We start from the raw sequence: 12,624 nt of genomic DNA on the forward strand, positions 1-12,624 counted from the left end.
ACCGCCATTTTGTACCTGTACCACAGGCGCCCTCATCGTCTGCAGTCAGGATCCAGGCTAAGCCGAACCCCGCTTCTGCTCATGTCGCTCATCCTTGGCTGGCGCCGGCCGAGATAACGCCTTATCATCCAACTCAGCAGGTATAACTGCTTGTATCAAGGATGAGGTCGAGGCTTGATATTCTCATCGCATGTGGATTGACCCAACGGACTCGCCATGACGCTTCCCCAGTGGCTCGAGGTGCCTCAGGAAGGAGAGACCATCCCCGACCGATGGATTAATAGTGACATTGAACCCATCCAGGCGGATCGTCGCCGCTGGGGCTTTTGGACCTTTAACAACTACTGTTCGGGAGCATGACCCTATGCTGCGTTGTGCAGGACTCGCTAACAGGGGTATTGTTCGCAGGGGTCCTCATAAGCTCCAACATCTCTGGCTACATGACCGGCAGCTCACTCATCGCCCTGGGACTGTCGTGGTGGCAGGCTATCGTCGCCATTGTGATCGGAAACATCCTGGCAACCATTTTCATCGTCCTCAACTCGCTGCCTGGGGCTTTTTACCATAGTAGGGATTTGGCAAGACTGTCGTCGTGTATTGGACTGACATGATGTTCAGTTGGATTTCCCGTGGTGAATCGATATGTTTGGGGCATGTATGGCAGCCAATTTGTCATCTGGAACCGCATCTTTCTCTCTCTCAGTAAGTCCCCATCGATGAAAGTCTGCAAATCTCCCGCTGACAGATGCAGTTTGGTGTAAGTCACATCACTCCCAGTTCACGCGTGCCAACATGGATTAACCACCAACTTCACGACAGATGCCTTCCAGGCTTGGATTGGAGGCGAGTGTGTCTATGTCTGTCTGCAAGCCATTTGGCCCTCGCTGGAGAAGCGCATCCCCAACCACATGCCCGCCGACACCGGCATGACGACCGCCGAATTTGTGGGATACATCATCTTCATGGTCCTCTCGCTTCCCGTCATCTATGTGCGACCGCATAAACTGCAGAAGATGTTCTACATCTCTGCCGCCATTGTCATTGCGTTCGAATTCGTGCTCCTGATTTGGTCTCTGGCCACCATGGGTCCCGACGGCTTCGGTGACACATTGGCTTCCGGGTCGCATGTCTCTGGATGGATGATCGCGTATGGGATTATCAGCACGATCGGCAGCATCTGCGCCGGGATCCTGAACCAGAACGATTATGCGCGGTTTGCACGACGACCCCGAGATGCCATCTATGGTCAAATCTTTAGTGCAGCACTGTACGCCATCATCTGCGGCATCATCGGCATTCTCGTCACGGCCGCCACGCAGGAGCGCTATGGAGAAGCCTACTGGAATCTTCCCAAGCTCCTGGGTGCAGTCATCGAGACTGGTGGTCCGCGATCGCGCGCGGCGGGCTTCTTCGGAGGTATCGCGCTGATCATCTCGCAGATGGGAGTTAATGTGCCGGGCAACGCGTTGTCTGGAGGTGAGTATCTTATTTGCACACAGCCCTTGTTGGGGAAATGATTGACGAAAGTAGGGTTCGATCTGGCGGCGACCTTCCCCAGGTACATCAACATCCGTCGGGGCGCGTACCTGACGGCATTAGTCTCCATTGCAGCCAATCCCTGGAGATTGGTCAACACGGCCACAGTGTTCATCACGGTCCTCAGTAGCTACTCGGTGTTCATGGCGCCGATGATCGGGATGATGATCGCCTCGTACCTGTGCGTCCACCAGCGCAAGATCAAGGTCCCAGATCTGTTTGTAGGAGATGCACGGAGCATCTACTGGTATACATCCGGGGTGAATTGGCGGGCCATCGTCGCGGTCAGTCCCTCTGCAAGCTTCTTAGGCCCTACTTGACTCTCTTGGTGGACTGACACTCTGGCAGTGGATTTGTGGGACAGTCCCCTCGCTTCCCGGCTTCATAGCCTACGTCAACTCGACCATTCATGTTCCGGCCGGGCTGATGCATCTCTACTACATCTGCTTCCTCAGCGGCGCGTTGATTGCCGGCGCCATATTTGTGGCACTGCATTATGTCTTTCCCGACCGACGTGTGCGATCGTTCCTCGCGTCGGCGCCTACATCCCAGATGCTGATCGAGGAATACCGGGACCAGCAGATCTCAGTCGAAGCGGTGATTTGTGAAAGGCCTCCGAAGCTGTCGGACGATGAGTGAGCAGCCATCGTATAAAACCGACTTTGATCATTGTGAGGTAGACATGCAGCGAGCCGTTATTACCCCCGTTATCGTTCATATATTGGATGAGTGGACGTTAATAGATGGAGAGAATGATCGCAGTCTGTTAGATCAAAACTTTGATACTGCGAGTGCCAGAGAGTATATGCATCTATTTGCAACACTTTTGCAGGGAGTTCAGTTCAGAGATGCTCCCATTTTTCCTGCCAGGATGACTCGGATATATATCTTACAGAGGTGACAATACGCTGGTACTTAGTGACTCGTAGTTGCGGCGGCATTGTAAGAAATACCACTAGTACTCAGTAGTGGATTGTCGTCCACAACAATTCTAACCAGGAGCACTGCCCTATTTGCTACATGGGGCCATAGCATTGAGTTCTTTGAATGTGGAAAGAAGGGTTGTGCTTGCCGGGGAACAAACCGAGTCCGATCCCCGTCTCCACTGCGGCTGGAAATATTTTCACCCCGATGCAGCAATGGTCCAACCCCCTGAAGATGCAGGGTCTGGTCCAGACCCTCAGATGTGGGTTTCAGATGATAATATTCTGTATCAGCAGCAGCTTGTAAATCGCCTAGCTATCTCAATAAAATTACCTTGTGTGCCAGTCGACCAATCCGGAACCGCAGCTTCACCGGAAATCCTTACCGCGCTCGGTTTAACGCCGAGGATGACGCGTTCGGAAATCGATCGACAGGCGAAAATTGAAGCTGTCGAAAACCTCTTCAGGACCGCGGGGGAACACCCTGAACCTCTTTGAACCTGCTCTCGAGATCTCCCTCTGGATACTCCAGATTCAAGATACCCAGAACAATGACGGAGGAAGGTATCAAAACCAGCAGTGAGGGTGAACGCCCTGGCCAGTCCCCGCCAGGGATCGTGCTGGTGCCTCGACCCAGTTCCCATCCTCAGGACCCGCTCGTAAGCATCTGGCCCCCAGGACATCCTTGGCCCCGGAATTGAATTGCTGCTGATACTTTGAAGAACTGGTCGCATCGTCGGAAACAAATCATCCTGGCCACTCTCTGCCTGGCCTCCTTCTCGGGGGCTATCGCTCCCCTATCGGGCCAGCTGAATCTGGCCCAGCAGGCCAAGATCTATGGCAAAACTCGCGTCCAAGAGTCCTATGCTGTATGCTGACCAACTTGTATCACCATCCTGCTCCAGTATATGTCCTGACAAGCTATGTAGAACTCCGCCGCATTGGCGGGCATGGCTTTCGGGCCCTTTTTCTTCGCTCCCGTCGCCCACCGGCTGGGTCGCAGCTCCGTTATTTTCTGGTGCATTCTCTGCGCCCTCATCTGTCAGATCTGGGGGGCCGTCATGACTCATTCGGATGATTACATTCCCTACATCATCTCGCGACTATTTGCCGGCTTTTTCGGCGCCGTGCCCACTGTCCTGGGCCCGCGTGTCATCACCGACATGCTGTTCCTGCATCAGCGCGGTCGCGCCTTCATGGCCCTGCATATGGCCTTTCTGTTTGGCACCATCGCCGGCCCGACCTTCTCGGCCTTTATCTCCGCCAATGCTTTCTTCCCCGTTGAGTTCTGGTGGACCGTCGGCCTGTTGGGAGCCACGGCCATCCTCATCTTCCTCTTCCTCGAGGAGACGGGCTTTGACCGCGAGAACCTTGACCGGAATCCTGCCATCCCGACCAACTGGCTGGCCAACCGCTGCGCTACCTTCTTTTTCGGCCAACGTGTGGTGCAGCCGACCACCTGGTCGGTGACCGTGAGTGGCCATCCGCCCCAATGTTTGCTATGGATTCTGTTATGCTGACCCGTGTTCCAAGATGAAAATTGCCGTGGCGCCCGTACTGATCGGAATCTGTCCGGTCACGGTCATCATGGGTACCTTCACTCTCATCTCCTTCGGCTTCTACGTCGGCATGAACGCTCTGGTGCCCGTGTGGCTGCAGCGGACTCCAGAGGAGGGAGGTTACGGCTTCTCCCTGAAGCAAAACGCTGCCTTCACCTTCTGTCACTGGATCGGCATCCTCGTCGTCCAGATTGTGGGCCACTACTACAACGATCGATTGCCTCTGGCATTGGCCCGGCGCTTCAACCACGGTGCCTGGAAGCCCGAGTACCGCCTACAGGTGCTCTGGATTCCCAGTCTGATTCTCAACCCTATCGGACTGGGCCTGTTCGGCGCTACTCTGCAGTACCACCTGCATTACATGGTGCTGGCGCTGGCGGTGTTCATCGTGACGATTGGATCACTGGCTAGTGTGCCGGTGACCGTCAACTACGTCGTGGAATGCTTCACGCGCTACCCGGCTGAAGCGGGTATTGTGATCGGCGCCTACCGCATCGTCTACGGTTTGACCATCAGCTTCTACATTGACCCGTGGGTGGCAGCTGTCGACGTCGGCTGGGTGTATGGCATGATGGCATTCTTTGCTATCTTCTCGTTCCTGTTCGTCATGCTTCTGATGTGGAAGGGACATGCCATCCGCGAATGGCAGCTGGCGAGTGTGGCCAGCAGTGAGGAAGGCGTGCAGGTCGAGGATGGGAGCAGTGAGAAGGGCGTGGTAGAACACGATGGAGAGAAGTTGAAGGTTTGATACCCCTAGAAGTGGTTGTATATGAGTTACTAGCACATGTGCTAAAGTCTAATCTAATGTATGTATCTAATTCACCGATGTATAATTTCGGGCATATAATATCGTCTATACTTCATCTCTTCGTCAGTCCCAACGGGGTACTCTTAGTATACAGTGCATGAGAAGCAACTTGCTCACGCATACAGCACCGTTCCATTTTCCTTCCTTACAAAATCCAAGAACACATCCAGTTCCGGACTCGAGGCTCCATCCACCAGAAACACAGCAGGCTTTCCAAAGGGCGCCGACACCTTGGCCGTCTGTCCAGCACGGTAAGTCTGGCCCGTCCACACATGGGTATACGTGCGGTTGGCACCGTGACCAGGGAAGTACACATCCACGGACTGGTGACCCTCATCGAGCACCGGTGCCACGTACAGATCCCGTCCCAGGAAGAAGCTCTCGTAGCTGATCTGTCGGGCGCGGAGATCCTCCGGGTGGTACAGCACCGGCATCCGCAGCAACGGCCATCCACGCCGCTGGCTCTCCGTGTTGAGGATGCGGCGACGGTAGGGACCCAGACTGCGGAACAGCCGGGCGTTGTAGGCGAAGTACGTATACGTGGTGGAGTTGCTGTAGAACTGGGCGTTCACGCTGGGCACGTTGCCCTCGTGCGACCGGAACACGGCGCTCGAGACGGCACCCAATTCACCCCAGCGACCTAACAGCTCAGCCGATCGTGGGATGGCTCCAGAGGAATTACTGGTGGTGGGAGGCTCGAAGACGGTCGTGTAGCCGCCAATGTCGCTGTGACTGTGGGCATAGCCGGAGATGCCCATTTGGCCTTGGATTGTCACCACCGACTTGATGCCGTCATTGCGGGTCCAGAGAGTAGCTTGGTCGCCGACCCAGAACAGGTTCATGTGCCGGTTGGCGCCCATGGAGGCAGAGCGGTGGAAGGTGACCATCTCATGGAAAAGAGGCATCTCGGCGGCCACGGAGCGCTGGTAGGCCGCCCAATCCCGCGGATACTGGTTGTGGTAGAAGAAGGCGCTGGTGGAGATGTTGGCCAGCGAGGTATCGGGAGTGATGGGAGTGTATTCGCCAAAGTCCCACATGCAGCCGGAGATGTTGGCGCTCCACACCTGCGTGCGAAGGACGTCGGCGAACCAGGCGCGAGTGTCTTCGTTGGTGAGGTCCAGGATGCCGGCATCGATGCCCTTGCCGCTGGAGATGATCGCCGTGGAGTTGGTGGTGGTGTTCTGCACCATGAAGCGGTGCTGGCTGGCTTCAAGGAAAAGATTACGGCGGTAGCCATCTGACTTGCTGCTGACGTTGGCCAGGAAGGGGTTCACATAGGCGAGGGTGCGAACGCCGTGCTGTTCGCGCAGCGTCTGCACAAACTCAGCCCATGTGGGATACAGAGAAGTGTCGGACTCCCAGTTCCACCACAAACGTGAGATGTTCATGTTGCCATAGGGGGCTGACTGCAGATGCGTGCCCGACCTTTGGTCCGTTAGTGATGATGAACGCAGGGTAGGAAGGTGGCCACTCACCAATCTTGCAACCACACACCGGCGACCGGACAGTCATGCTCCAAACCCTGCTTCACAATCCGGTTGACCTTCTCTTGTCCTCCCTGAATGCCGAGCAGTGCGCCGTGGTCCACCCATTCCGGAAGGGCCGGCATGCGACCAGTGTACTCGGTGAGCATGGTGATAGCGTCCAGCATGGTATCAGCCTGCATCAGATGGCCATGCATTGAGAGACTATCGTAGCGCACCGTGACAGCATCCGAGCGCTGGAAGTCAAAGACGGCATAGGCCGTGTCATTCTCATCGAGATAGAAGACCCGACCGTCGGAGCTGACGTACTGAGGGATGGCCGTATAGGTAGTGTACTGATCACCGCCGCTGAAGAAGCCCTGCGAGTCCTCGATAGCCGTGTATGGCTGGTCACCACGTCCGACACCCTGCTCGCGGGAGAAGATGGGAATGGACCGGTTTTTCATAGAAGCGAAGGACGCCTGCGCACCGAGACCGTAAAAGTCCTCCAGCGCGTGCGACGCGAAGGTGAGATAGAGACGGTCGACGGGCACGCTGGCATTTGCTTCTGACTCAACAGTGGCTTCAAAGGCAACGCGATCCGAAAGTGTTCTAGGGACCCAAAAGTTCATGGCATATGCAATGTCCTCCCCACCGCAATCCAGAAGATATCCGCGAACAGCTACCTGATTCTTCACACTGTCGCGACGAGGGATACCCGCCAGCTGGGTGATGTTCTGGCCTCGGCATCGTGCCTGGTCCACGTTGGTGATGTTAAAGTTGCCACTATCCTCGACAATCTGGTCCTTTCCGGCGCTGGCACTGAGGAAGGGCTGGCCGGGGATAGTTGAGAAGATGGTCTGGTTGTCTTGGTGGATGGAGATCTGATGTTGGCTTGCTTGGTAGGACAGCTCCAGTCCACTGCCCAGGGGCCAGGTTGACCGGGCCTGCCCCAAGCAGGGAAACACAGCCAGTGTCGCCAGGGCTCCCAAATAAGTTGACGGCATCTTGGGCGAGAGTTGAGATCCTGTCACACTGCTGTTATCCCGGGCCTCAGTCCAGATTTATAGCTGGGCTTCCCCACCGCGTCCGGATCGATAGGTGCCCCCATTACTCCTGCGTGCCTCCACAGTTGGATTGATGGGGACTGTACATGAATCGGTTGCTCGTAAAAGACTCCCATCTGGGATAGACAAGGTAGATGTTGGTGCAGGACTCGGCTCAGTTGCCCTGTGGACGGGGAAGTAAATGACTGTGGAGGAGCAGAAGAAAACCCTACGAGCGGACTTTTCCCGACTCTGGGGCAGGCAGTGGACCCTTCGGCAAAGCTGGCCGAAATGCGTGAAGGACATTCGATCGTGTTTAGTCACAAATGGAGGCATCGGAAGCCACGAGAATTAGCATGCCGATTCCTACCCGAAAGAGTCGAGTGCCCACTATCTGGGGAATCCGGAGAGTCCCCAGACGCCAATGACACTCGTTCAACGGCGACCCTCTTCCCCACAAAGTCTGCTGGGAAAGTCGATCAACTCGGCTAATGAAGTCATCTTTCCGAGATTTCAAGCAGAACTTGTTGGTCTCTCTTCTGCCGAGCATGTTAATTCTATACCATCTGTCATGGATTCCTTGGAATTCACCAATCACTGTATCGCTCCATAGTGCCCTGATCAGGCCACCTCGAGATTGTGGTACCGCGCGGCCAGTCTGATAGAAAACATGCTTGTCCAACAGTTGGCTAACTAAAGTAGTCGCTGTTTGGTCACCAATAGTCTCCACAACTGGAAATCCCGATTGCACACGTCCTGGACGGTTGTCTACATGGTGGGGCTCTTTTCTGCAGTACTAATCTGCAGGAACTGCTTACACTTCTCAAAACTTTATGAGTGCGCGTTGCTGGCTGCAGAGATAATGTGCATATGAGGCCTGGGGTTTCCAGTGTTGGTTCCGACCGTCTAGGGTCATCGAGCTCGCGATGTTGCAATTTCTCGAAGTCAGTCTATATCCGGGAAACCCACCCATCTGCTAGACTATGTTTTGCATTCCCATCGTGATAGGTGCTGATCAGCTGATTGACCTCGTATCCTGTCAGCCCATAGTTATCCTTCTTGGTGTCTCTACTGTATAGTGGCCGCTCCTGCCTCCCTGGCTGTACTGATAATTGCTAACAATAAAGGCCTTTTGTGCCCACCTACCTGTGGACGATTCTCCATGTGTTTGCTCTGCACGCTGGTATGATGATTGAAGTAGTCAGATCAACAATGGTACAGCGTTACCAGTTGTCGACATGAGCCCTTGGTCTTGTCCGAGAAATTCCATGGGTAAGGCGGCCGTGCTGCATAGCTCGGATCAGTGCTAAAAATAAAATATGCTTACCTTTGGACAACCTGAGAGTATTTTTAGAAGTCAGTGGTGGAAGGCTTTAGGGAATTAAGATTTACTTCGCCCATTCCCGACCGCGGGGGAACGGCGGAAGGTGATGTTATTATAGGGTCCCTTCCATGACCCCCAACATAATCAGGAGATCAGGCACACCGTCATCATGAGATAGCATGTTTGCATAGCCTTCAGTAGACCCTGCAGCGGCTGTACCCCGCGACCGTGTCTTAAGCTGGGCATTAATTCTACTCTGTACGAGTGCTCCCTCGTATAGAGCCCGTCGGCCTTGATGTCTATGATGTCAGTGTCTAGGGGTACTCCGAGGATAACCCCAGCATCAGTCGTAGCCCGGAACAGGAAACAGGAATGAGCGCTCCTCCCTTCTCAGCTCCGGTGGCGAGGAGACGCAGCGGCAGATACGAGGGCCACTTGGCAGACTGATTGGCGGAACCACTAAATGCCTCTTGCGGAGAGTTCAGCCGCTTCCAGTAGAATCATCGAAATAGTACTCATCATAAACCGTTGTCAGAGCCTCGATGACCTGCTGCAGACCAATGTCTGAATATCCACTTTTCCGCTTGCGAACGTCGGAGAGAACTAGCTTAGGGAAATATATACACCCCTTGCCAGGAAACCTCGCCCATGACTTTTATACTCTCATGCCACGATGCTCCGACGACTATTCAAAGACTATCTGGTTAACCTACAACATGTTGTCATGACATGATGCGAAAGATGGCATTCACGCGAAAGTTACCAAGTCTAACCGTACAACTGTCACCAATGGATCACTTCGGGGCGATGCGAGACCTTTCGGCTCCAGCCGATGGTTGTGCCCGTCATCTTTTTGTCTCATTAAACCGCATCCTCACTATGCCTTGAAGGACATACGGCTCGTCTCCAGCCAGACCCAGGGCACCTGAGTGGCCAGGTCTCAAAGTAAAATCTTCTCTACTCTTCTTGAACGTTGATATGAGTGGAACAGTCTGACTTCCACCAGTGCCAGCGTCATGATTTTGTCAACATTGATCCCGAATAGGTCACAGTAGGTAGAAGAGAGGTCGCCTGATAAACAGCTTCCACGGTTTCAGTCAGCCGACTGAATGGCATTGCTCGTATAGAGCGAAAGTGGTACGCGGGATTGCCGTAGGCTATGGAAATCGCTCAACTCTCTATACAGTTGAAGTCCGGACTTGCTCCCTCTTCTGTCTATAAAGTCCCTGTTTAACCCCCTATCGACTGATCCCCGGAAGCTCAAAGACCGTGACATCGCAGACAGACTACTACTACTACACAATTGGATCTCCACTGAAATATCTCTTTTCAATATGAAGTTCGCTTTGCTACCCACACTTCTTTCAACCTCCGTCCTTGGCCTGAATATCGGCCGCGCCCAGACCACAGCTCAAGTAACCTTTATTGGTGCAGCTGGTGCCCAATTTACCCAGGACTTTCCCACCGATGGATCGAATGTCAAGATAAGTAAGTGGCCTATTTGAGGATTACTGTATGTCTCGGCTAATATCACTAGCCAACCCCCTGAGTATCTCGCATATATCGTGCAGCACCCAGGGCGCCGTCTGTACTTTTGACGGCATTGACCACAGCGTTACTACCGTGACTGGCGTGGGCCAGGTTGACGTAGGCCCTCCGCAGACCCAGATTCAGGGATCTTGTCGGTTTGGATCCGGATCGACTTCTCCCAGCAATCCCGGTCAAACTCACCCCACCGGAGGTCAAGTGCTCATCACATTCGTCGGTGCTGCCAATGCTCAGTTCCAGCAGCAGTTCCCCACCAATGGCGCTAGCACCAAAATTAGTACGTATCAGATAAACTTTGTTATATGGCCAAGCTAATCGAGGGAATCAGGTAATCCCCTGAGCATCTCCCACATCACGTCCAATACGGGTGGCATCCACTGCACCTTTAACGGCATTGACAACAGCGTTACCACCATCAATGGTGCCCAGACGGTCGACGTTGGCCCTCCGCAGACCCAGGTCTCTGGCACATGCCGTGCTACTTAAGGCCATTGCGAGCAATTATCTTCATGCCTGGTCAGAGTCTGCTGTGAATATGGAGCGTTGTGTTTTATCACAGCATGCATACATAATTTTTGGCTTAATAATACTGTCTTGTTGGATTTTACTTGTAGGTCTAATGGTATGTGGTTTATTTTTAGCAGTATTTGAATTTCCGGCACGTATGGCCTGCTTTGTGTTCTTGGGGACTTCTAAATCACGTCTACTTGCTGAACAATGTAGCGCACCTGTACAATGCCTATACAAATTAATAATCTGCAGCACAACTGGCATACAAACATTATAGATGAAAGTAGTAGTCCATGTTACCGACGTGATTGTTTGGAATACAAGATCCGCTTTGTCTTACTGGATCATACCGTTTTAAGGCCTGTACTTCATCTGCCTTATGGAGTATTCCCTACGCTGCACCATTACTTGATATATGATTACGGAGGATCAATCAAAAGAATGACTCAAATTCAGGAGGGGCCCCGCAAAATAGTACTAGAAATCAAAACTATCTACATCTTCGTTCTCCACTGCCTCGTCGATTGAAATCAAGCGCTGACCTGATCACATCATCACATCACTGCATACCAATCAATCCGCTTCGGATTGAGACACTCAACACCATTAGTCACAGTGACAGGCCTCGTGTGCAAGTTTACTCGTAGGTGATGGTCACCTCGGAGGCGCTATCGATGGTAACATCAGTGACCACCTTGCCATTCTCCTCAATCTCGATGATGGTCGCATCGGTAAGTCCAACGCTCTCACCACCCGCCGCCTTGGCAACAGCACCAGTGAAGGTGACGGTGCCAAAGTCCACCAGGTTGACGAGCGAACCATTTTCCTCGAAGTCTAAGATCGCGTTAGCGTTTGATAAAGTTGAATGAGGAATGTATGGTTCATATTACCTTCCACAATCCACTCAGCGTTCTGTCCACCGAGGCTGGAGCTGGACGACAGCTCCTTGGATACCTTCTGGCCGGTGCTCTTGTTCTCAATAATGGCAATACCGGTGGTCGAAGTGTAGGACTCCACAATGGCAACAATCTCATCGCCCGCCGAGATGTCGATGCCGCTGAAGTCGTAGGCGTAATCCGGGTACCACTCATACCAGGCATCGAACGAGGCCTCTCCGTCGGTCACGGTGAAGTCAACACCGGTCTGAAGAATGGCGTTTCCATAGGTATCTCCGTCGATACCAACCCAGGCAGATGCAGCCTGACTTCCTCCAGAGTTGCCGGTGGGCTCAGGGACAGTGAAGGTGCCGGTCACCGCAGTGTAGGTCGCTGCAGCAGACGGAGGCTCCACCAGCACGGCACCGGACCAGTTGGAGCTGTACTCAACGTTGGTCTGGTTCTTGGTTGATGCAGGTCTAGCAACTGCCTGGAGGGGTCGGGATCCCTTGCTGGTGCCGCGCGCCTTGAGGCGGGCCTCGAGGCCACGCTGGGGAGCTGCGACGGCAACGCTGGCGAGGATGGCAGTAGCAATTGCAGCAGTGAACTTCATCTTGAAGATTTGGTTGGTAGTGAAACTCGGTGAAGAGGTGACTATGTGTTGGAACTATGGACTTTGATGTCTTGAAGAAGATTGCAGTGGGATGGAGACGAAATGATAAAAACTGCAGATTCAACCCAATACTTATAGGATGGCTCTTAGTTGAGTATCTATCAAGTCGACACTCTTCACGGATGGCATCATTCTTCCTCATACCATCCCAGAGTCAACGCCATTAACACTTTTGCGAGGATGTCACGGCGAAGTGCCTGCTGAGAATGGCGACATCTCGACCACCCATGTTAAGATGCATCGGAGTCCGGTGGTGGATTAACACCACCCTAGTGAAATCCGGAGTGTCGAGAGCATCCGCCGTAAGTAATGTGTGTAAAAAGATCCAAAAAGAAGCACGTCTTACTTGATGCAAATTG

General features: G+C 53.4%; 5 protein-coding genes across 5 annotated transcripts; 3 read left to right on the top strand and 2 right to left on the bottom strand.

The window, feature by feature from the left end:
- Positions 1–173: 173 nt before the first annotated feature.
- On the top strand, positions 174–2,175 carry BDQ94DRAFT_180780 (nucleobase cation symporter-1 family protein; the record flags this gene model as incomplete). Its single annotated transcript, XM_026773722.1, has 7 exons — positions 174–346; positions 409–567; positions 619–702; positions 746–757; positions 820–1,476; positions 1,531–1,820; positions 1,885–2,175. Exons 1-7 carry the CDS (start codon positions 217–219, stop codon positions 2,173–2,175), a joined length of 1,623 nt encoding a protein of 540 aa, XP_026624108.1. The 5' UTR covers positions 174–216.
- Positions 2,176–3,010: 835 nt separating this feature from the next.
- BDQ94DRAFT_172527 (major facilitator superfamily domain-containing protein) lies at positions 3,011–4,766 on the top strand (the record flags this gene model as incomplete). Its single annotated transcript, XM_026771969.1, has 4 exons — positions 3,011–3,118; positions 3,182–3,328; positions 3,389–3,931; positions 3,993–4,766. The coding sequence occupies 4 exons, from the start codon at positions 3,011–3,013 to the stop codon at positions 4,764–4,766; spliced, it is 1,572 nt and encodes a 523-aa protein (XP_026624109.1).
- Positions 4,767–4,838: 72 nt separating this feature from the next.
- Positions 4,839–7,358, bottom strand: BDQ94DRAFT_180787 (glycosyl hydrolases family 31-domain-containing protein). The gene is made up of 2 exons (XM_026773723.1): positions 6,302–7,358; positions 4,839–6,251 (listed from the first exon to the last, which is right to left on the bottom strand). The coding sequence occupies exons 1-2, from the start codon at positions 7,294–7,296 to the stop codon at positions 4,940–4,942; spliced, it is 2,307 nt and encodes a 768-aa protein (XP_026624110.1). The 5' UTR covers positions 7,297–7,358; the 3' UTR covers positions 4,839–4,939.
- A 2,635-nt stretch (positions 7,359–9,993) lies between these two features.
- BDQ94DRAFT_172529 (uncharacterized protein) lies at positions 9,994–10,693 on the top strand (the record flags this gene model as incomplete). The annotated part of the gene is made up of 3 exons (XM_026771970.1): positions 9,994–10,147; positions 10,197–10,484; positions 10,536–10,693. 3 exons carry the CDS (start codon positions 9,994–9,996, stop codon positions 10,691–10,693), a joined length of 600 nt encoding a protein of 199 aa, XP_026624111.1.
- A 661-nt stretch (positions 10,694–11,354) lies between these two features.
- On the bottom strand, positions 11,355–12,494 carry BDQ94DRAFT_160970 (A4/G1 family peptidase; the record flags this gene model as incomplete). The annotated part of the gene is made up of 3 exons (XM_026769291.1): positions 11,355–11,551; positions 11,608–12,259; positions 12,453–12,494. The coding sequence occupies 3 exons, from the start codon at positions 12,492–12,494 to the stop codon at positions 11,355–11,357; spliced, it is 891 nt and encodes a 296-aa protein (XP_026624112.1).
- Positions 12,495–12,624: the final 130 nt, after the last annotated feature.

This window comes from Aspergillus welwitschiae, assembly GCF_003344945.1.
Source record: "Aspergillus welwitschiae strain CBS 139.54b unplaced genomic scaffold BDQ94scaffold_26, whole genome shotgun sequence".
NCBI lineage: Eukaryota > Fungi > Ascomycota > Eurotiomycetes > Eurotiales > Aspergillaceae > Aspergillus > Aspergillus welwitschiae.

Coding starts and splice junctions, on each gene's coding strand:
- BDQ94DRAFT_180787 (XM_026773723.1), bottom strand. CDS start 7,296: ATGCCGTCAACTTATTTGGGAGCCCTGGCGACACTGGCTGTGTTTCCC. Junction 6,252..6,301: donor GGTGTGTGGTTGCAAGATTG/GTGAGTGGCCAC, acceptor AACGGACCAAAG/GTCGGGCACGCATCTGCAGT.